Source organism: Cottoperca gobio, chromosome 5, assembly GCF_900634415.1.
Source record: "Cottoperca gobio chromosome 5, fCotGob3.1, whole genome shotgun sequence".
Lineage (NCBI taxonomy): Eukaryota > Metazoa > Chordata > Actinopteri > Perciformes > Bovichtidae > Cottoperca > Cottoperca gobio.
The window spans coordinates 30,343,193-30,370,055 of record NC_041359.1 but is presented as its reverse complement, the minus strand read 5'-3'; the positions used below and the strand labels follow the sequence as shown (position 1 = coordinate 30,370,055).

At 43.6% G+C, this 26,863-nt stretch overlaps 1 protein-coding gene across 2 annotated transcripts in view; it reads right to left on the bottom strand.

The window, feature by feature from the left end:
• LOC115008819 (metabotropic glutamate receptor 7-like) overlaps nt 1-26,863 on the bottom strand; it is a 172,038-nt gene that overhangs the window by 98,647 nt on the left and 46,528 nt on the right. For both annotated transcript variants that reach the window (XM_029432663.1, XM_029432662.1), the window contains exons 2-3: nt 22,293-22,428; nt 18,981-19,135 (exon numbers count right to left, since the gene is read on the bottom strand). In XM_029432663.1, coding sequence (XP_029288523.1) covers nt 18,981-19,135; nt 22,293-22,428 — 291 coding nt within the window. The remainder of the gene's footprint in view (nt 1-18,980; nt 19,136-22,292; nt 22,429-26,863) is intronic.

Genomic DNA, 26,863 nt, shown 5'->3' with positions numbered 1-26,863 from the left:
CAAACATTCTGGGGACATGTACAAATCTCAGATACATTCTGGGGAAATGAACACATGTCAGACACATTTTGGGGAGATGGACACATTTCAGACACATTCTGGGGACATGCACACATCTCAGAGACTTGGACACATCTCAGAGACATTTTAGGGACATGAACACATCTCAGACACATTCTTGGGACATGCACACATCTCAGAAACATTCTGGGGACATTAACACATCTCAGACACATTCTGGGGACATGAATACATCTCAGAGAAATTCTGGGGACATGGACACATCTCAGACACATTCTTTGGACATGGACACATCTCAGATATATTCTGGAACATTAACACATCTCAGATACATTCCGGGGACATGCACAGATCTCAGAAACATTCTGGGGACAGTGACTCATCTCAGACACATTCTTGTGACATGGACGCATCTCAGATACATTCTGGGGAAATGAACACATGTCAGACACATTTTGGGGAGATGGACACATTTCAGACACATTCATGGGACATGGACACATCTCAGATACATTCTGGGGAAATCAACACATCTCAGACACATTTTGGGGACATTAACACATCTCAGAGACATTCTGTGGACAGGCACACATCTCAGACACATTCTGGGGACATGGACACATCTCAGACACATTCAAGGGACATGGACACATCTCAGATACATTCTGGGGACATTTACACATCTCAGACACATTCAAGGGACATGGACACATCTCAGATACATTCTGGGGACATTTACACATCTCAAGGACATTATTGGGACATGGACACATCTCAGATACATTCTGTGGACATTAACACATCTCAGACCCATTCTGAGGCCATGTACACATCTGAGAAACATTCTGGGGACATGGACACATCTCAGATACATTCTGGAGACATAGACACAGCTCAGAGACATTCTGGGGACATGGACACATCTCAGAAACATTCGGAGGACATGAACACATCATAGAAACATTATAGGGACATGGACACATCTCAGACACATTCTGAGGAAATTGGACACATCTCAGAGACATTCTGGGGACATTAACACATCTCAGATACATTAAGGGGACATGGACACATATCAGAGACATTCTGGGGACATGAACACATCTCATAAATATTCTGGGGACATGTTCACACTTCAGACACATTCTGGGGACATGCACACATCTCAGAGACTTGGACACATCTCAGAGACATTCTAGGGACATGAACACATCTCAGACACATTCTTGGGACATGCACACATCTCAGAAACATTCTGGGGACATTAACACATCTCAGACACATTCTGGGGACATGAATACATCTCAGAGAAATTCTGGGGACATGGACACATCTCAGACACATTGTTTGGACATGGACACATCTCAGATATATTCTGGAACATTAACACATCTCAGATACATTCCGGGGACATGCACAGATCTCAGAAACATTCTGGGGACAGTGACTCATCTCAGACACATTCTTGTGACATGGACGCATCTCAGATACATTCTGGGGACATGGTCACATCTCACACACATTCTTGGGACATGGACACATCTCAGATACATTCTGGGGACATTAACACATCCGAGACACATTCTGGGGACATGGACACATCTCAGAGACATTCTGGGGACATTAACACATCTCAGACCCATTCTGGGGCCATGTACACATCTGAGAAACATTCTGGGGACATGGACACATCTCAGATACATTCTGGAGACATAGACACAGCTCAGAGACATTCTGGGGACATGGACACATCTCAGAAACATTCGGAGGACATGAACACATCATAGAAACATTATAAGGACATGGACACATCTCAGACACATTCTGAGGAAATTGGACACATCTCAGAGACATTCTGGGGACATTAACACATCTCAGATACATTAAGGGGACATGGACACATATCAGAGACATTCTGGGGACATGAACAAATCTTATAAATATTCTGGGGACATGTTCACACTTCAGACACATTCTGGGGACATGCACACATCTCAGAGACTTGGACACATCTCAGAGACATTCTAGGGACATGAACACATCTCAGACACATTCTTGGGACATGCACACATCTCAGAAACATTCTGGGGACATTAACACATCTCAGACACATTCTGGGGACATGAATACATCTCAGAGAAATTCTGGGGACATGGACACATCTCAGACACATTCTTTGGACATGGACACATCTCAGATATATTCTGGAACATTAACACATCTCAGATACATTCCGGGGACATGCACAGATCTCAGAAACATTCTGGGGACAGTGACTCATCTCAGACACATTCTTTTGACATGGACGCATCTCAGATACATTCTGGGGACATGGTCACATCTCACACACATTCTTGGGACATGGACACATCTCAGATACATTCTGGGGACATTAACACATCCGAGACACATTCTGGGGACATGGACACATCTCAGATACATTCTGGGGACATTAACACATCCGAGACACATTCTGGGGACATGGACACATCTCAGAGACATTCTGGGGACATGAACACATCTCAGACACATTCTGGGGCTATGGACACATCTCAAATACATTCTAGAGACATGGACACATCTCAGAGACATTCTGGGGACATGGTCACATCTCACACACATTCTGGGGACATGTACAAATCTCAGACACATTCTGGGGAAATGAACACATGTCAGACACATTTTGGGGAGATGGACACATTTCAGACACATTCATGGGACATGGACACATCTCAGATACATTCTGGGGAAATCAACACATCTCAGACACATTTTGGGGACATTAACACATCTCAGAGACATTCTGTGGACAGGCACACATCTCAGACACATTCTGGGGACATGGACACATCTCAGACACATTCAAGGGACATAGACACATCTCAGATACATTCTGGGGACATTTACACATCTCAAGCACATTCTTGGGACATGGACACATCTCAGATACATTCTGTGGACATTAACACATCTCAGACCCATTCTGGGGCCATGTATACATCTCAGATACATTCTGGAGACATAGACACAGCTCAGAGACATTCTGGGGACATGGACACATCTCAGAAACATTCGGAGGACATGAACACATCTTAGAAACATTATAGGGACATGGACACATCTTAGACACATTCTGAGGAAATTGGACACATCTCAGAGACATTCTGGGGACATGAACACATCTTATAAATATTCTGGGGACATGTACACATCTCAGACACATTCTGGGGACATGCACACATCTCATAGACATTCTAGGGACATGCACACATCTCAGAGAGATTCTGGGAACGTGAAAACATCTCAGATACATTAGGGGGACATGGACACATGTCAGAGACATTCTGGGGACATGAAAACATCTCAGAAACATTATGGGGTCATGAACACATGTCAGACACATTCTTGGGACGTGGACACATCTCAGACACATTCTTGGGACATTAACACATCTGAGATACATTGTGGGGACATGGACACATCTCAGAAACATTCTGGGGACGTGAACACATCTCAGATACATTCTTGGGACATGGACACATCTCAGAAACATAATGGGGACATTAACACATCTCAGACACATTATAGGGACATGCAAACATCTTATACACATTCTGGGGATATGGACACATCTTAAATACATTCTGGAGACATGGACACATCTCAGAGACATTCTGGGGACATGGACACATCTTAGAAACATTATAGGGACATGGACACATCTCAGACACATTCTAGGGACATGGAGACATCTTAGAAACATTATAGGGACATTGACACATCTCAGAAACATTCTGGGTACATGCACACATCTCAGAGACACGGACAGATCTCAGAGACATTCTAGGGACATGCACACAATTCAGAGACATTCTGGGGACATGAACACATCTCAGAAACATTCTGGGGACATGCACACATCTCAGACACATTCTGGGGTAATGGACACATCTCAGATACATTCTAGAGACATGGTCACATCACAGAGACATTCTGGGGACATGAACACATCTCTGAAACATTATGGAGATATGCACACATCTCAGAGACATTCTTGGGAGATGGACACATTTCAGACACATTCATGGGACATGAACACACCTCAGATACATTATGGGGACATTAACACATCTCAGACACATTCTGGGGACATGGTCACATCTCAAACACATTCTTGGGACATGGACACATCTCAGATACATTCTGGGGATATTAACACATCCGAGATACATTCTAGGGACATTGACACATCTCAGACACATTCTTGGGACATGGACACATCTCAGATACATTCTGGGGACATGGTCACATCTCAGAGACATTTGGGGACATGAACAAAACTCAGAAACATTATGGGGATATGCACATATCTCAGACACATTCTAGGGACATGGAGACATCTTAGAAACATTATAGGGACATTGACACATCTCAGACACATTTTGGGGACAATGGAAACATCTTAGAGACATTCTGGGGACATGAACACATCTCATAAATATTTTGGGGACATTTACACATCTCAGACACATTCTGGGCACATACACACATCTCAGAGACACTGACACATATCAGAGACATTCTAGGACCATGCACACAATTCAGAGACATTCTGGGGACATGAACAACTCTCAGAAACATTCTGGGGACATGCACACATCTCAGACACATTCTGGGGACATTAACACATCTCAGACACATTCTGGGGACATGGTCACATCTTAAACACATTCTTGGGACATGGACACATCTCAGATACATTCTGGGGACATTAACACATCCGAGATACATTCTGGGGACATTGACACATCTCAGACACATTCTTGGGACATGGACGCATCTCAGAGACATTCTGGGGACATGGTCACATCTCAGAGACATTTGGGGACATGAACAAAACTCAGAAACATTATGGGGATATGCACATATCTCAGACACATTCTGGGGACATGCACACATCTCAGGGACATTCTGGGGACATGAATACATCTCACACACATTCTTGGGACATAGACACATCTCAGAGACATTTGGGGACATGAACAAAACTCAGAAACATTATGGGGATATGCACATATCTCAGAGACATTCTGGGGACATGAATACATCTCACACACATTTTTGGGACATAGACACATCTCAGATACATTATGGGGACATTAACACATCTGACTCACATTCTGGGGACATAAACACATCTCAGACACATTCTTGGGACATGGACGCATCTCACACACATTCTTGGGACATAGACACATCTCAGTGACATTTGGGGACATGAACAAAACTCAGAAACATTATGGGGATATGCACATATCTCAGACACATTCTGGGGACAGAGACACATCTCAGATACATTATGGGGACATTAACACATCTGAATCACATCCTGGGAGCATGAATATATCTAAGATACATTCTTGGGACATGGACACATGTCAGACACATTCTGGGGACATTGGACACATCTCAGAGAAATTCTAGAGACATGGTCACATCTCAGAGACATTTGGGGACATGAACACATCTCAAGAACATTATGGGGATATGCACACATCTCAAATACATTCTGGGGACATGAACACATCTCAGACACATTCTGGGGACACGCACACATCTCAGATACATTCTGGGGACATTAACACATCTGAAACACATTCTGGGGACATATACACTTCTCAGAAACATTCTGGGGACATGCACACATGCCAGACACATTCTGGGGACATGGACACATCTCAGACACATTCTTGGGACATGGACGCATCTCAGATACATTCTGGAGACATGGTCACATCTCACACACATTCTTGGGACATGGATACATCTCAAATACATTCTGGGGACATTAACACATCTGAAACATATTCTGGGGACATATACACTTCTCAGACACATTATGGGGACATTAACACATCTCAGATACACGGACACATCTCAGAGACATTCTAGGGACATGCACACAATTCAGAGACATTCTGGGGACATGAAAATATCTTAGAAACATTATGGGGATATGAACACACCTAACAGACATTCTGGAGACAGGAACACATCTCAGACACATTCTTGAGACATGGACACATCTCAGAAACATTCTGGGGACATGAACACAACTCAAATACATTAGGGGGACATGGACACATAGCAGAGACATTCTGGGGACATGAACACATGTCAGACACATTCTGGGGATATGGACACATCTCAGACACATTCTTTGGACATGGACGCATCTCAGATACATTCTGGGGACAAGGTCACATCTCACACACATTCTTGGGACATGGACAGATTTCAGATACATTCTGGGGATATTAACACATCTGAGACACATTCTGGGGACATGTTCACACCTCAGACACATTCTGGGTACATGCACACATCTCAGAGACACGGACACATCTCAAAGACATTCTAGGAACTTGCACACAAATCAGAGACATTCTGGGGACATGAACACATCTCAGACACATTCTGGGGACATGCACACATCTCAGACACATTCTGGGGAAATGGACACATCTCAGAAACATTCTGAGGACACAAACACATCTCAGAGACATTCTGGGGACATGAACACATCTCAGAAACATTATGGGGATATGCACACATCTCAGAAACATTTTTGGGAAATGAACACATCTAAGATACATTCTTGGGACATGGACACATGTCAGAGACATTCTGGGGACATTAACACATCTCAGACACATTCTTCGGACATGGACACATCTCAGATACATTATGGGGACATTAACACATCCGAGACACATTCTGGGGACATGGACACATCTCAGAGACATTCTGGGGACATGAACACATCTCAGAAACATTCTGGGGACTTGAACACATGTCAGACACATTCTGGGGACATGAAACATCTCAGATACATTCTGGGGACATGGCCACACCTCAGAGACATTCTGGGGACATGAACACATCTCAGAAACATTCTGGGGACATGAACACATGTCAGACACATTCTGGGGACATGAAACATCTCAGATACATTCTGGGGACATGGACACATCTCAGACACATTCTTGGGACATGGACACATCTCAGACACATTCTGGGGACATGCACACATCTCAGATACATTCTAGAGACATGGTCACTTCTCAGAGACATTCTGGGGACATGCACACATCTCAGACACATTCTGGGGACATGAAACATCTCAGATACATTATGGGCACTTTGACACATCTCAGACACATTCTGGGGACATGAAACATCTCAGATACATTCTGGGCACTTTGACACATCTCAGACACATTCTGGGGACATGCACACATCTCAGATACATTCTAGAGACATGGTCACTTCTCAGAGACATTCTGGGGACATGAACACATCTCAGACACATTCTGGGGACACTATCACATCTCAGACACATTCTGGGGACATGCCCACATCTCAGAGACATTCTGGGGACATGAAAACATCTCATAAATATGTTGGGGACATGTACACATCTCAGACACATTCTGGGTACATGCACACATCTCAGAGACACGGACACTTTTCAGAGACATTCTAGGGACATGCACACAATTCAGAGACATTCTGGGGACATGAACACATCTTAGACACATTCTGGGGACATCCTCACATCTCAGACACATTCTGGGGAAATGGACACATCTCAGATACATTCTAGAGACATGGTCACATCTCAAAGACATTCTGGGGACATGAACACATCTCAGAAACATTATGGGGATATGCACACATCTCAGAGACTTTCTTGGGAAATGAACACATCTCAGACACATTCTTGGGACATGAACACATCTCAAATACATTACGGGGACATGGACACATATAAGAGACATTATGGGGATATGCACACATCTAAGATACATTCTTGGGGCATGGACACATGTCAGAGACATTCTGGGGACATGCACACATCTCAGAGACATTCTGGGGACATGTACACATTTCAGAAACATTCTGAGGACACAAACACATCTCAGACACATTCTGGGGACATGGACCCATCTCAGAAACATTCTGGGGACATGGACACATCTCAGACACATGCTGGGGACATGGACACATCTCAGAGACATTTTGGGGACATGGACACATCTTTGAAACATTATGGGGACATGGACACATCTCAGAAACATTAAGGGGACATGCACACATCTCAGAGACATTTTGGGGACATTGACACATCTCAGAGACATTCTGTGGACATGAAGTGTCGTCACACTTGAAAAGTGAACTCCTAAGTGTTGCACAGTATTTAAAACTGACGTCTGAAGCACCCGAAGGGTTAAAGCTAAAAGACACTAAAGCTTACATCATCTTTATTACTGCTGAGAACACCAGAGAGCATCTCAGCACATCAACTATTGATGGCTGCACCTCCAACAGTTGTAAACTGACCCATGTGTTGACGTTCTGTTTTGGGGGAGATGAAGAATGTGAACATCATAATGATCTTGACAGAACATCTTTGCTTTGGGCTTATTCTGCTCATTGAAGTGTGCAGCTAGCTTTTCTTCAAACGCTCCCAGAGGCTGTAATCATCTGTAAGCACCAGCATGCCCCAGTACTCCTGGTATGAGCATGATATGGCTGGTGTGTGTGTGTGTGTGTGTGTGTGTGTGTGTGTGTGTGTGTGTGTGTTTGTTTAAAGATCCAGCCCCATTCATGAAAGAAAAGACTAAACTGGCGAGAGGGTTGGTGTCAGATGGAGGAGGCAGCCATGCTAGCATTAGATGCTCCATGTTGTTCCTGCACTGCTGTATGTATGGAGGGGATGTTGTGTGTATGAATTTATAAATGCTTCTTTCTTCTCTCAGTTTTCTGCCTTCTCTCTGCATCAGATGTTTCATACCCTGAAATCTGAGCTTTTGTAAAACGGTTTCCGCAGAGTTTGAATCTTAAAACTCTGGGACAAAGTCACAAATAATAGTTTGGCTTTAACGTGGATCAGCCCCTAGTTATGCTGCTATAGGCTTAGACTGCCGGGGGACACCTCCCTGCTCTCCCTCTCTCCTCCCCTCTCTCTCTATCTGTATGCATTTATGTAAATATAATTTGTGATATTGGGCTATATAAATAAATTTGATTTGCGTTCTTAACACAGAGACACTCTTTATACTTTGTCATATGGAAAATTGCAATCAGCCACCAGAAAGGGCAGAATGTCCGTGAGCTGCAGAACTTAAAGGTGCAGTAATATCGTCAGCTGCATGTGACAGAAGCTTCTCTAACTTTGTCTGAGCAGATTCAACAGTGTGGATGTTGTTCCAGTGTTTCTCAACTGCAGCTACAATTTATATATTTACATTTTTAAAGCAGACGTCTTACAGTCATGAGAGAGATGAGTATTCACGGTGGGCACATATGGATGTTTGGATGCAACTCTGCAGGGCAAAGATAAGAAGGCAACAGAGAGCTGATCCATAGAATGTAATTAATCACATTTATATTCCATGATTCAAAGTTGCAGGACCTTTCTGATCGTACGATAGAACACTTTAAGACGGGGAAGTATATATTATTGTACAAAATGTATTTCATGGCTCTGCTGATGTATTTGTATCTGACACACTGAGTGTGTGAGGTGAGCAGTTCAGCACATCTAAATGTTGCTCAGAGGTTTCATACAGTGTGTTATAGAGTGTACAAGATGTTCCCACACAGGGTGCTGCAGGGTGCGTGCTTTATCTCTCAGGGTACGTGTGCATGTGTTTCAGGGCTCTTGTGAAGGGGAGGTGACGCAGGTACACACAGGTACACACAGAGCCACCGTCAGCCCTGGAGCTCCGCTTCCCAGAGAGGTCGTCGCGGTGTCTTTAAAATAAAAAGACATTTTATTTTTAACATAAACACAACCTCTAAATGTGGAAGCCGTGAGTGAGCAGCAAGATCTGTTACACCTCAGAGATTTCCTGTAGCGGCGGCGTGACGATGAAACATTTCCACCCATGGCCGACTGAAGAGAAAGGCAGGAGAGCTCCTGGACGCTCCTGAGGGAGGCCTCCTTCTTCAGGCTCCGCTAACACCAGCTGTTTGAGCTTTAGGTCATGGGATCCTTTTAACAGCGCAGGACAATATGTGCTTAACAAACATGTGTCGTGCTCACACTGTTGGGTGTGTGCCACCGGGGGAATGTGCTGTTTGCTGGGGCAAGTTAAAGACTTTAGGATCCACATGGCTGTGTCTCACAGCACAATATGATTCAAGTTCCAAGAACTGAAAAGGGAAGGCTCCAGCAACACATGGCTGCACTACTGGGAAGCTCACATTCAGATGCAACACAAAGCTACGATCATATGTTTGTGTCTCACAAGCAAACATCTCCAAAGTAATTAAATCTGATATGAGATCTTGTGCTCAAACTGACTAAATCAATATCATGTGGGATAAAATGTCTCCTGGTAGGACACAGTTCTTCTCTGCTGGACAGAAAAGTCCCAAAAGCACAAAACAACAAGTAGCCAAACAAACAGAAGCCATGAGGGGTCAAAGCTAAAGCTGCAGCCAAGCTCCGACTCTAATGGCCACATTTAAAGCTCACTGCCAAGAGCTAAAGTAAGAGCCAACCTGCTGCTGAGGCCAGAGCCAGCAAACAGGAGGACAAAGCCAATTACAGGCTCTTATTTAGCTGTGCCTTGAGTGGCAAAAAAAATCATTTAATGCCTGTATTTAGGATAAAACTAATCTTGAGTCTGAAAGCAAACAGAAGCTTGTGAGGTGGACGTGGTTTCACAGCAGCACACAGATAAAAGGCTTCTCAGACAAAAGTAATGAGCATTACTTGGAGCTTTAATACACGGACAGAACAATGTGATGCACCATCAAAATATAGGGTTATAAAATGTTGTTGTATAGATACTTGATTATATGGATCCGATCACTAAGCCGTTGACATTGTAATCAGTGCAGTAACAAAAGTACATGTGGAGGTAACTGTAACTTTACTGAATCCTTCCTTGTGTTATCATTATTTTTCCTGTATTCATCCATACTTTCTCTTTTTTCAACACAACATAATTTCTGTCAAATGTTGTATTTGTACTATGTTGTTTATCCTGTACACACAACATCTATTGCACATCTGTCCATCCTGGGAGAGGGACCCCTCCTCAGTTGCTCTCCCTGAGGTTTCTTCCATTTTCCCCCTTTAATTATGGGGTTTCTTTTAGGAAGTTTTTCCTTGTGCGATGCGAGGGTCTAAGGACAGAGGGTCTAAGGACAGAGGGTCTAAGGACAGAGGAGTTTAAGGACAGAGGGTCTAATGACAGAGGGTCTAAGGACAGAGGGTGTAAGGACAGAGGGTCTAAGGACAGAGGGTCTAAGGACAGACGGTGTCGTATCCTGTACAGTCTGTAAAGCACACTGAGACAAATGTATAATTTGTGATATTGGGCTATATAAATCAATTTGATTTGATTTGATTATTTTACATTTGTTCACTTTGTTTGAAAGCTTTAGTTACTTACAGATTAGGATTTTACTTAGAAAACAAATGAAAGCACTTGACATGGCGCAACATCCTTAGATAAACAAGACATCAGTGTAAAGAAAGTAACTCCAACTCTTAACCAGTTTCAACGTTACATGTGTAAAATGTTGATTTATCAGTAATCATAATGTGAGATCTAATAATGTGATATATTCTGCAGAATGTGAAGGCTTTGATACTGACAGTGAATATATATATATATATAAATATATATATATATATACAGCACAATAGAATAACATCATCTGATCTTTCGCTGTAAACATCAGTAGTTACAGACATCAGGACTCTCGTACGTGTCAGTGCTCTCTGACAGGAAGAGACGGGGTGATGGACGAGGTTTGGGGACATTTTAAGGGCAGAGGACGATAAAGTAACAAGGCTGGCTGAACAAGTGACAGTTAAAAAAAAGTAAGTAAAAGATGTAATGATAGAAAGAGACTTTGGTGTGAAGCAGGAGAAAGGATGCTTAGCACGATGAGCGTCAGCGACTAAACGTCTCCTCCTCTCGTCTCTTTGCCGATTGTCAGATTAGTGTTCAGTCTCACAGGACGGAAACAAGAATCCACTGTGACAGGCTGCCAGAGAGCTTTCCCACTGGATTACATGAGTACTGCAGGAAACACACACTCAGATACAAAGACACAAAGACACCAAGACACCAAGGACATCCCGACACCAAGACATCCCGACACCAAGACATCCAGACACCAAGACACCAAGACATCCAGACATCCAGACACCAAGACACACAGACACAAAGACACAAAGACACAAAGACACAAAGACACCAAGACATCCAGACATCCAGACACCAAGACACCAATACATCCAGACAGCAAGACACAAAGACACAAATACATCCAGACACAAAGACACCAAGACACCAAGACATCCAGACACCAAGACACAAAGACATACAGACACCAAGACACCAAGACATCCAGACACACAGACATCCAGACACCAAGACATCCAGACACCAAGACACCCATACAACAAGACACCAAGACATCCAGACACCAAGACACCCATAGAACAAGACACCAAGACATCAATACAACAAGATATCAAGACACCCAGACATCAAGACATCAAGACAACAAGACACTAAGACATCCAGACACCAAGACACCAAGACACCCAGACAGCAAGACACCCAGACAACAAGACACCAAGACACCCAAACACCGAGACATCCAGACACAAAGACACCAAGACACCAAGACATCCAGACACCAAGACATCCAGACACCAATACATCCAGACACAAAGACATCCAGACACCAAGACACTCAGACACCAAGACACAAAGACATCCAGACACAAAGACACCAAGACATCCAGACACCAAGACATCCCAACACCAAGACATCCAGACACCAAGACACCAAGACATCCAGACACCAAGACATCCCGACACCAAGACATCCAGACACCAAGACACCAAGACATCCAGACATCCAGACACACAGACACAAAGACACCAAGACATCCAGACACCAAGACACCAATACATCCAGACACAAAGACATCCAGACACCAAGACACTCAGACACCAAGACACAAAGACATCCAGACACAAAGACACCAAGACATCCAGACACCAAGACATCCCGACACCAAGACATCCAGACACCAAGACACCAAGACATCCAGACACCAAGATACCAAGACATCCAGACACCAAGACATCCAGACACCAAGACATCCAGACATCCAGACACCAAGACACTCAGACACCAAGACACAAAGACACAAAGACATCCAGACACAAAGACACAAAGACACCAAGACATCCAGACACCAAGACATCCAGACACCAAGACATCCAGACACCAAGACATCCAGACACCAAGACATCCAAATACCAAGACATCCAGACACCAAGACATCCAGACACCAAGACATCTAGACACCAAGACATCCAGACCCCAAGACACCAAGACACCAATACAACAAGACACCAAGACATCAAGACAACAAGACACTAAGACATCCAGACACCAAGACACCAAGACACCCATACATCAAAGACATCAAGACAAGACACTAAGACATCCAGACACCAAGACACCAAGACACCAAGACACCAAGACACCAAGACACCAAGACACCAAGACATCCAGACACAGAGACACCAAGACACCAAGACATCCAGACACCAAGACATCAAGACATCCAGACACAGAGACATCAAGACACCCAGACATCCAGACATCCAGACCCCAAGACACCAAGACATCCAGACACCAAGACATCAAGACATCCAGACACCAAGACATCAAGACATCCAGACACCAAGACATCAAGACACCCAGACATCCAGACATCCAGACCCCAAGACACCAAGACACCCATACAACAAGACACCAAGACATCAAGACAACAAGACACCAAGACATCCAGACACCAAGACATCAAGACATCCAGACACAGAGACATCAAGACACCAAGACATCCAGACACAGTGATATCAAGACACCCAGACATCCAGACACCAAGACATCAAGACACCCAGACATCCAGACACCCAGACATCCAGACCCCAAGACACCAAGACACCCATACAACAAGACACCAAGACATCAAGACAACAAGACACTAAGACATCCAGACACCAAGACACCAAGACATCCAGACACAGAGACACCAAGACACCCAGACACCAAGACATCAAGACATCCAGACACAGAGACATCAAGACACCAAGACATCCAGACACAGTGATATCAAGACACCCAGACATCCAGACATCCAGACCCCAAGACACCAAGACACCCATACAACAAGACACCAAGACATCAAGACAACAAGACACCAAGACATCCAGACACCAAGACACCAAGACATCCAGACACCAAGACATCAAGACATCCAGACACCAAGACATCAAGACACCCAGACATCCAGACATCCAGACCCCAAGACACCAAGACACCCATACAACAAGACACCAAGACATCAAGACAACAAGACACCAAGACATCCAGACACCAAGACATCAAGACATCCAGACACAGAGACATCAAGACACCAAGACATCCAGACACAGTGATATCAAGACACCCAGACATCCAGACACCAAGACATCAAGACACCCAGACATCCAGACACCCAGACATCCAGACCCCAAGACACCAAGACACCCATACAACAAGACACCAAGACATCAAGACAACAAGACACTAAGACATCCAGACACCAAGACACCAAGACATCCAGACACAGAGACACCAAGACACCCAGACACCAAGACATCAAGACATCCAGACACAGAGACATCAAGACACCAAGACATCCAGACACAGTGATATCAAGACACCCAGACATCCAGACACCAAGACATCAAGACACCCAGACATCCAGACACCCAGACGTCCAGACACCAAGACACCTAGACATCCCATCATCTGGAGACACACCCAGCCATCCGGCCTACAAGTGTGATGAGTAACTGTGTTGACTCCTGAAACCATCAACTTTGATTAACATTTAGTTCAGATTATTTGCTATCTTATAATAAATGTGGAATATTTTCTGGTTCCATGTTCCCTGAAGTCAAGCTGCTGTTCTCTGTTTTATATCTTTGGGATTTGGACTGTTGGTCGACAAAACATTTAAAGACCTCACCTTGGACTTTAACTTGAATTTATGGAGGACATTTTTCACTTATTATTAATTGACTTTTTATAGACTAAACAATAAATCAAAAAGATAGTTACAGCCTTCTGTCTCTCTGTCTTTTGACCTGTAACAAGATTTGGAGTGCCTCACCATGTGACACTTAATCACTATCCTCTACTACACTACTTCTCTGCAGACTGCAGTGCAGAAAGTTATGTTGTTTACTATAACTTGAGCATGACATTGAACGCACCACACAGTCAGGGCGGAGTGTCCGACACGTGTTGATCCTGCGACAGAATGAGATAACGAGTGCTTTTCTGGAGAGATAGCGAGTCTACGAGCCACTGCTGTGTGGTTATATATAGAAAACCATCAGGCAGGGTCCTGTGTATCAGACGCTGTGTGTCATACACTGAAGGGGGGGGGGGCTTCATCTGTCAACACGCTGCTTCCCAGAAGGTTGCCAACCACACAAAGTCAAAGTTATGATACTTTGGACAAGATAACATGATTGTAGGTCAGAAAACATTTCAGCTAACAGTCAAAGGCAGGTGTGTGTGTGTGATTAGTGTACAGACATGCCCCCAAAATATATAAACCTCCCCCCCGCAGATCAACACAAGTCACGTTCTGACTAAACTTTTTCCATAAGATGAAGTTTGTAGCTCTGATGAACAAACAAAGAAAAGTTCAAGTGTCTCTTTGTTGCTCGTGCAAAACAAACTAAAAACTAGAGATTTTGTGTTTGTGATGTGGAAAACTATTTACACACACGCACACACGCATGCAGTTTAAGACCCGGAGGTTGCAACTACACTAAACTTTCAGTTTTTCAGGCGATGTCACAGTAAAAGCATCGAGCACCACTGCTGCAGTAATAACTGTGAAGCCCCCCTGGATATCACAATACAAAACTACTAAAGCTGCATTAGAAGAGCATCCGGCTACATTTAGTGTCCACAGATAAACAACAGGAAGAGATGTTGACTGCAGAGGCAGCGGTGCGTGATCAACAATGTGTAATTATGAAGCATCACGTACGATGTGTAGACCCGTCACACTTAGGAGATGTTGGGAGGAGAGCTGCTGTTCCTGGACACATTCATTTAAAACTCTTTGTCACTTTCATACAATAATATGTCTTCATCTCTCTGTAAACCAGTTTGGTTCATGCATCTCCTGCGGGGGATCTGGGACGTCTCTGTATACCATCTCGTCATATGTCCCTGAACATCTACATCTACATCTCTCTGCTTCCTCTCCGTCGCCGCCTGCAGTCTCACCCACAGTCACATTCAGCACTGAGCCGCAGAGGAAGACTCTGCTGCATTTTACATTTAGTTTGTTTAGTTTCACATGGACTGAAGTTTGTGAAGTGAAGCGTGAAAATGAAAGTGTCAGTGAGGGGGGGTGGGTGGTCACACGCTGCCGTCCTGAGAGGAGAGGTTCTGGAGGTCCAAACAAACCTGCAGCATGTTCCCGTCTTCATATGAAACATTAAGAGACATTTCAACAGGCTCTCTGCTCTGTCTCCATATCAGGTGTTTAATATTATTATTGAATGTATTCTTCTCTTTGGGTTACAGCCTGACATTACACTTCCTGAGACAAACTTCTCCTTCATTCATTTGTAATTTGATGCAACATTCAAACACGTTAATTTATATCGATAACTCCTTGGTCACGTTCTGGATCAGTAACAGTTCAAGACCCTCTGATATCTGTATAAACATGAAACTACAGCCAGGTTAGCTTAGCTTAGCATAAAGACTGGCAACAGAGGGGAACAGCTAGCCTAACTACAACCCAACTAACAACTATAGAAGAGGTGGTTTTATGAGGACTTTAGTGTTCGACTGTGTGCTGCAGCAGCTACACCTGCAGCAGCTATACCTGCAGCAGCTACATCGGCAGCAGCAACACCTGCAGCAGCTACATCTGCTGCAGCAACAACACCTGCAGCAGCTACACCTTCAGCAGCTACACCTGCAGCAGCTACACCTGAAGCAGCTACACCTGCAGCAGCTACATCTGCAGCAGCTACATCTGCAGCAGCTACACCTGCATCAGCTACACCTGCATCAGCTACATCTGCAGCAGCTAAAACCTGCAGCAACAACACCTGCAGCAGCAACAACACCTGCAGCAGCTACACCTGCAGCAGCAACAACACCTGCAGCAGCTACACCTGCAGCAGCAACACCTGCAGCAGCTACACCTGCAGCAGCAACACCTGCAGCAGCTATACCTGCAGCAGCTACACCTGCAGCAGCAACAACACCTGCAGCAGCTACACCTGCAGCAGCAACACCTGCAGCAGCTACACCTGCAGCAGCAACACCTGCAGCAGCTATACCTGCAGCAGCTACATCGGCAGCAGCAACAACACCTGCAGCAGCTATACCTGCAACAGCTACACCGGCTGCAGCAACAACACCTGCAGCAGCTACACCTGCAGCAGCAACAACACCTGCAGCAGCTACACCAGCAGCAGCAACAACACCTGCAGCAGCTACACCTGTTGCAGCAACAACACCTGCAGCAGCTACACCTGCAGCAGCAACACCTGCAGCAGCTACATCGGCACCAGCAACAACACCTGCAGCAGCTACATCTGCTGCAGCAACAACACCTGCAGCAGCTACACCTTCAGCAACTACACCTGCAGCAGCTACACCTAGGGCGTAGCAACTCTGAGCGGAGGATCTTTTCTCACAGGCGTACTCTGCCTCAGGGGAAACATCCCACGGCCTTCTTCCTCTTCCTCTCTCACTGCTCTTCATCATGGATCTTTCCTCATCTCTCTTTGTTCTCACCATATTTCTCCTTCACCCTCATCCTCCAGACTCACATTCTCCATCTCTCCCTCTCGGTTCAGTCTCATCAGCAGCAGCTGAGAAGAGGCTGAAAGAGAATGTGGCCTCTGCAGTTTGGATCAGAACCCCAAACAAAGACAATAATAATAATTAGGGACACTTTGAGTGACAGATGGGTGCGTCTCAGGTGAAGAAGAAGGTTTTGAAGAACACGCTGCAGATCTTTCATTACAGCCAACATGGTTCCTGAACAAACTGAAGGTTCAGGATTATAATCTTTTAAATGTTTTGGGTTGAAGGCAGCGCACTAATGTCTGTTATAAAGTAAAGCAGAAGTGCACGTGATGTTACAGTGCAGTGTGTCTGGAGGAGGTCATTGTACGGAAGCTTCACAGTTCTGTGCTGACATGCTGCATGTTGAAACAGACAACCTGTGTGTGCAGGTAACACAGAGGGAGGAGTGAAGCCCTGCTGCAGGTTTGTCTGCGTCATGAAGATAAACTCTGTCTCACCTTCTGTCTCGCTTCGCAGCCTCTGATGGAGCTCTGCTGCTTAAACTTACAGGTACTGCCCTTTATTTACATTTTCCCCTGAAGTGAGTGACGTGAACAACACGTACACAACACGTGTAACAACAAAGCAGCAGGACGTGAGTGCACACAGCTCAGCAGCTCCAAGGACGTCACAGATAACACACCAACATTCCAAGTGAAGATTAGTGTCCATACACTCCTGCAGTTACTGCAGAGAGGCAGGAGGTCAGGGAGCGGCTGGAGGTCGGGGAGCGGCAGGAGGTTAGCTAAACTTCACGCCAACGTAAAGGTGAATTATAATTCTCATCCCAAACCAAAATACATAAAGCCAAAGTCTTTTTACATTCTTGGATGATGATGATGATGATGATGATGATGATGACAATGATGAAGAAGATGAAAGCATACAAAGGTAAAGAGTGAATGTACTTCCTCTTCTCTCCGCTGATGAGAAGGTGGAAGGATCGGAGTATGAACACTACGTACCGCTGATGGTGGCCCTCTTGGGCAGGATGGTGACGGCCCCTACAGCCGCGTCCTCCAGCTGGTGGATGGGACTGTTCTTCGCTCCCCAGCTGTCGGAGCCGATCCACAGGAAGTTACCCACCTGATCCGCTCGTTTACTGGCATTCAGGATCCCCCTGGATTAAACACACGGCGGTGAGCGTCACAGACACATATCTACTGTCACACTTATTATTCACAATCAATAACTGACAGTGTGTCTGACGACGACAGATAACGACCATGTAGAACATCTGTGAACATATGCTGCTGAAGAGAAGGGACAATCATTTTAATGAGACAATAATGTTAATGAGACAATAATGTTAATGAGACAATAATGTTAATGAGACAATAATGTTAATGAGATAATAATGTTAATGAGACAATAATGTTAATAAGACAATAATGTTAATGAGATAATAATGTTAATGAGCCAATAATGTTAATAAAACAATAATGTTAATGAGACAATAATGTTAATAAGACAATCATGTTAATAAGACAATAATGTTAATGAGACAATAATGTTAATGAGACAATAATGTTAATAAGACAATAATGTTAATGAGACAATAATGTTAATGAGACAATAATGTTAATAAGATAATAATGTTAATAAGCCAATAATGTTAATAAGACAATAATGTTAATAAGACAATAATGTTAATGAGACAATAATGTTAATGAGACAATAATGTTAATGAGATAATAATGTTAATGAGATAATAATGTTAATAAGACAATAATGTTAATGAGATAATAATGTTAATGAGACAATAATGTTAATGAGACAATAATGTTAATAAGACAATAATGTTAATGAGACAATAATGTTAATAAGACAATAATGTTAATGAGCCAATAATGTTAATGAGACAATAATGTTAATGAGACAATAATGTTAATAAGACAATACTGTTAATGAGACAATAATGTTAATAAGACAATAATGTTAATGAGACAATAATGTTAATGAGATAATAATGTTAATAAGACAATAATGTTAATGAGACAATAATGTTAATGAGCCAATAATGTTAATGAGACAATAATGTTAATGAGACAATAATGTTAATGAGCCAATAATGTTAATGAGATAATAATGTTAATGAGATAATAATGTTAATGAGACAATAATATTAATGAGACAATAATGTTAATGAGATAATAATGTTAATAAGACAATAATGTTAATGAGACAATAATGTTAATAAGACACTAATGTTAATGAGACAATAATGTTAATAAGACAATAATGTTAATGAGCCAATAATGTTAATGAGATAATAATGTTAATAAGACAATAATGTTAATGAGCCAATAATGTTAATGAGCCAATAATGTTAATGAGACAATAATGTAAATAAGACAATAATGTTAATGAGCCAATAATGTTAATGAGATAATAATGTTAATGAGACAATAATGTTAATAAGACAATAATGTTAATGAGCCAATAATGTTAATGAGATAATAATGTTAATAAGACAATAATGTTAATGAGCCAATAATGTTAATGAGCCAATAATGTTAATGAGACAATAATGTAAATAAGACAATAATGTTAATGAGCCAATAATGTTAATGAGATAATAATGTTAATGAGACAATAATGTTAATAAGACAATAAGGTTAATAGGGACAATTCATCTTAATGTTAATGTGTAAATGTGTTAATGTATTAATGTGTTAATTTATTAATGTATTAATATATGAATGTGTTAATGTGTAAATGTGTTAACATATTAATGTGTAAATGTGTTAATGTGTTAATATATTAATGTGTTAATATATTAATGTGTTAATGTGTTAATGTATTAATGTGTTAATGTATTAATGTATTAATATATTCATGTATTAATGTGTTAATGTATTAATGGGTTAATATATTAATACATTAACACATTAATATATGAATACATTTATATATTAATGTGTTAATTTGTTAATGTATAAAGTTTCATGCTGATATCTGTTAGTTACATGTTTGACCCTGTTCACCTGTAGTGTGTACAACATGTATGACCCTGTTCACCTGTAGTGTGTACAACATGTATGACCCTGTTCACCTGTAGTGTGTACAACATGTATGACTCTGTTCACCTGTAGTGTGTACAACATGTATGACTCTGTTCACCTGTAGTGTGTACAACATGTATGACTCTGTTCACCTGTAGTGTGTAAAACATGTACGACCCTGTTCACCTGTAGTGTGTACAACATGTATGACTCTGTTCACCTGTAGTGTGTACAACATGTATGACCCTGTTCACCTGTAGTGTGTACAACATGTATGACCCTGTTCACCTGTAGTGTGTACAACATGTATGACTCTGTTCACCTGTAGTGTGTACAACATGTATGACCCTGTTCACCTGTAGTGTGTACAACATGTATGACTCTGTTCACCTGTAGTGTGTACAACATGTTTGACTCTGTTCACCTGTAGTGTGTACAACATGTATGACTCTGTTCACCTGTAGTGTGTACAACATGTATGACTCTGTTCACCTGTAGTGTGTACAACATGTATGACTCTGTTCACCTGTAGTGTGTAAAACATGTACGACCCTGTTCACCTGTAGTGTGTACAACATGTATGACTCTGTTCACCTGTAGTGTGTACAACATGTATGACCCTGTTCACCTGTAGTGTGTACAACATGTATGACCCTGTTCACCTGTAGTGTGTACAACATGTATGACTCTGTTCACCTGTAGTGTGTACAACATGTATGACCCTGTTCACCTGTAGTGTGTATAACATGTATGACTCTGTTCACCTGTAGTGTGTACAACATGTATGACTCTGTTCACCTGTAGTGTGTACAACATGTATGACTCTGTTCACCTGTAGTGTGTACAACATGTATGACTCTGTTCACCTGTAGTGTGTACAACATGTATGACTCTGTTCATCTGTAGTGTGTACAACATGTATGACCCTGTTCACCTGTAGTGTGTACAACATGTATGAATGTTACAATACATATCTTTAAAGGAGCTTTTCTCTAAAGGAGCTTTTTCTCACACTCTTCAGCAGAAGTCTCCACTTCAGTAGCACTTACATACACCAAACTTTCCACTTTCATTCCTCTCTATATTCTGAAGCTTTGTGCAGAGGGCTTTGTTCACATGTCACTCACAGCTCATGTTATACACGCTACACTAACTACAAACATGAAATGCACAGAGTTCTGTGTTTAATGTGAGAAGTTTACATGTTGAGCTGCAGTGTGTGTCCTTCACCTGTATGTCTGTCATTAAACTGTTTAATAAAGTGTTGATCACCTGATATCCTCATCGGAGGCGAACAGGACGACCGCTCTGGCGTATCGAGTGTCCAGCAGCAGGCGGATGATTTTATCGAAGTCGGAGGGTTTGTGGTCGTGAGGGATCTTCAGGGACTGAGCGATGCAGATTCCACCTGAGGAGACACAACAGACTCAGTGAAGCACAGAGCGCCTTGCCTCATGCATGTCCTGCTCTCTGGGGGGGCACCTGGGGGAGGATGTGGGAAGGATGTGGGGTTTGTGGATTTGTGACTTTAACATTTAAGAAACATCTTTAAAAGGTTCCAAGAGTTCAAGGTTGAAATGAAAGTTCAAATAATCTGAAAGAAGACTTTTGTGGAGAAAGCTGCGCTCACGCTCACACACACAAACACACACACACACACACACACACACACACACACACACACACACACACACACACACACACACACACACACGCACACACACACACAGCTTCATGTGACCTGCAGCACCTCAGACCTCAGAATGAAAAACATATCTGGTGCAAAGTAACCGACAGAGTGAAGCAGCGTACAGCTTGTACAAGTACCTCATACGCAGGAACAAACAGGAAGGACAGTCGTTTCCTTCACCTGCCACCTGCAACCTGTGACCCCCCCCTCCCTCCCTCCCTCGCCCCCCCACATGGTCGACTCTAGTTTTATATTATTCAGAGAATGTTATCGACCCAAGAAGAGACTGACAGAGAAGAACTCAGAGCTTCAGCACCACGGAGAGCACCGCACATCATCACAGCTCTGAGGTCACAGAGGAAAGAAAGCTCCTCCCTCCCTCCTTCCTTCCCTCCTTCCTTCCTTCCCTCCTTCCCTCCTACCCTCCTTCCTTCCCTCCTTCCTTCCTTCCCTCCTTCCTTTCCTCCTTCCTTCCCTCCCTCCTTGCCTCATTCCTTCCTTTCTTCCCTCCTTTGCTCCTTCCTTCATTCCCTCCCTCCTTCCCTTCTTCCTCCTTTCTTCCTTCCTTCCTACCTTCCTTCCTTCCCTCCTTCCCTCCCTCCTTGCCTCATTCCTTCCTTTCTTCCCTCCTTCGCTCCTTCCTTCATTCCCTACCACCTTCCCTTCTTCCTCCTTCCTTCCTTCCTTCCTACCTTCCTTCCCTACCTCCTTCCTACCCTCCTTCCTTCCTTGCCTCTATCCTTCCCTCCTTCCTTCCCTCCTACCATTCTTCCTTCCCTCCTTCCCTCCTACCCTCCTTCCTTCCTTCCCTCCTTCCTTCCCTCCTTCCCTCCTTCCTTCCCTCCCTCCTTGCCTCATTCCTTCCTTTCTTCCCTCCTTCGCTCCTTCCTTCATTCCCTCCCTCCTTCCCTTCTTCCTCCTTCCTTCCCTCCTTCCCTCCCTCCCTCCTTGCCTCATTCCTTCCTTCCTTCCTTCCGTCTCTGTGCGTGTTTCTCTGTGTGTGTGTGGATGGAAGCTGAGTTGATGAGTGTTGTGAGACTGCAGCTGAAGATCATTTCTTTGAGGGTTTACTTATGTTACAGATAATCATTTGCATAACGGTCTCGGTGAGTGAGAGTCTATACTCCAGTCTTAGCATCTGAAGTGTGAGTGAAGCACATCTTCCACAGAGGAAGTGTTTCTCAGCCGGTGGACAGCGGCTCCTCCATCAGCGGTGCAGACGTTGGATCATCAGTAACTGCTGAGTGTCGATGTCACAGCTGCTTCCTGTAAACTCATCTGTTGCTGCAGGTTCATCCTGAAGCTCAGATGGTCTGATCGTCCAAAAGAAGATGAAGAAAGATGTTTGAGAGGATCCTGAACTTCATCTTCTGTAGAGTCCAGTGGGATCATGTGTGAAGCTTTAGATCATCATGCAGAAACAGCTGAGGACTCAGGTGTGTTCGTATGTGAGTATCAACCTGCTGGAGCTCTGCGCCCCGCCGCTCCGCTCCGCTCCGCTCCGCTCCGCGCCGCTCCACTCTGTCCTCATACATTCCTGTCATGAGGTCTGCAGGAGACACAGAACTGTTGATCAGCTTCTAACTCTGAAGCACGAAGGATCCATCAGTGTCGTGTCCACTCAGTACATCTGAATAAGGCTTCTGTAGCCTGACGGCTGAATGTGACGGCAGCAGATGTTTCTCTCACACGTGCAACAAGTTCACAGATACGATCAGGAGCCTGTGCACAAGTCTGAAAAAGAAGTAGAGCTGAGAGGCTGCAGCCTTCATGTTCTCACATCAGAGTCTTTAGTTGAACCTCCACTAACAGACTTGTTGTGTCTGCTGCTGTTATATCTCGTGCAGGGACTCACGTGTGTTGTCACGTCCTCTGATTCTCTGGAACAGAGTTCTGGCTGTAAGGTTTCCAGCAGGCGTCATGAATCTACACTCGAGTTCTTTAAGACCTTCTGAGATGAACCCATCTTTCAGTAGCAGCTCTCCGCTCGGGAGCACAGCGCTCTGCGCTCCGCAGGATTCCCAGACAGCTCGTAAACACCGGCGACTTATCGTTCCTCTGCAGCTCGCACACTAACCACACTTCCGCTCGGAGCCATCCTTCCAATTTATCTGTAGTACCCACGACTAAATATTGATCCAGGTGATCACTCTTCGCTTAAAGTACGTCCCCATCTGCGTGTGTGTGAGTGTGTGTGAGTGTGTGTGAGTGTGTGTAGCAGCGCACTGAATTACGGCCTCATTCCGCTCCAACCTCCAAGTGCGGGAGTTATGGCGGCGAGAGTCAAAACTTGCAAGGTCGAAGTGTGAAGCAGTTTCAGGCCCGAACGCTCACAACGACTGCAGGAGGTGAGCTCAATGTGGTGTGTGTACAACACCAATACTTTAACCCTTGCATGCTCCCACACACACATATAAAGTATATTTAGCATTTCTTAGTTCTTCATGAGCCTCATGAAAGGTTTGAGATACACACACAGAGACACACACAGAGACACACACAGAGACACACACACACTCTGAAGTACAGGTTTGTATAAGTTAGTCTGAAGTAACTGAAGGAAGAATAATGTGTTTTACTGGAACATATAAACTGTGTGTGTGTTTATCTCTTTGCTTACTTTGCACACACACACACACACCCACACACACACACCCACACACACTGAACCTGCTGTGTTATCTCCTGAACGTAGAGACGTGTGGAAACATCTGCATATCGTTTGATGACATGAGTTCTACATGTTTAGCTTTGAGAAGCAGAGACGTCATCAGCATATCAAAGCTGTGCATCTGTATTCACAGAGCAGCCGTTCACGCTGACTCTGCTTCTCACTGACACGCAGACGGATGCTTCAGTCAACCGCAGGTCAAATGTTTTTGCATTCTGCACTTCACAGCATTTGGTGACAATCTCCAACGTGTCCACACAGCGAGTGTGAGAGAATTGTGTTAAGATAGACTTAATAAACAATGTCTTATTCATTAAGTTTACTAATGATATATTCCATATGTTCATGTCTGAAGACATACCATGAGGCCCAAGCTCTAAGGAAGTTAAGGAGGCCTCTCAAAGGAATGAGAAGATGACACCACATTGTTTAGATTGTGGCGCCATAAAGTCTGGAAAAGTCAATGTTGATGATTGAAAGTTTGTTGTGCAACAAAATAATAATTGTTAAACTATATCTGTGTCTGTGCTTTATTGATTCCTCTCTGTTTCATACCACAATGTTGTGAGCGATAGACATTCACGACAGAAGTGTGACGGAGAGCAGAACTGAGAGCCAGACAGAGAGCGCCGACGTCTCTGAGCTGTAAACACAGATGTTGTGCTCTGATCCAACAGAAAGCTTCACGTCACACTAATATCTCAGAAACGTTGTGTTCATCTCTCACACAGATGGAAGGAGGGCAGAACTAATCACTGATGTCTGTGAGTGGATCCTGTATCAGAGCTGATGAACAGACGCTCCAGAGTTACAGCAGATCTCAGGCTTTGTCCTCAAACCTGCTTTAAGTGACAATCAGAGAAAGTGTTCAAGACTTCACGCGTTGTGTTTCCAGCCGAACCACAGACATGGCTTCTAAACATGTGTGTCTAAAGAGAAGATGTTCTGCAGGACGAGCATGATCTTCAGCTGCAGCAGGTCAGTGAAACACAGCTGTGGTTTGTTGTTGTTCACGGCAACACTCTGTGGAACATACAGCTGCTGTCAATAAGCACAACTATATATATATATATACTATATCTATCTATATATACTATACTATATCATCCGGCACATTGAGCGGCTCAGCTGACGGGAGGGAGGCGTGAAGATGGAACTGCAGGAGAAAAAGTGAAGACACAAACGCGGCAATTACACAATTGTGTATTTGGTGTGTATACGGTGTGTATTTGGTGTGTATTTGGTGTGTATTCGGTGTGTATTCGGTGTGTATTTGGTGTGTATTCGGTGTGTATTCGGTGTGTATTTGGTGTGTATCCGGTGTGTATTCGGTGTGTATCCAGTGTGTATCCGGTGTGTATTTGGTGTGTATTCGGTGTGTATCTGGTGTGTATTCAGTGTGTATTTCTCTCCCGACGTGTATTCGGTGTGTATCCGGTGTGTATTCGGTGTGTATTCGGTGTGTATCCGTTGTGTATTCGG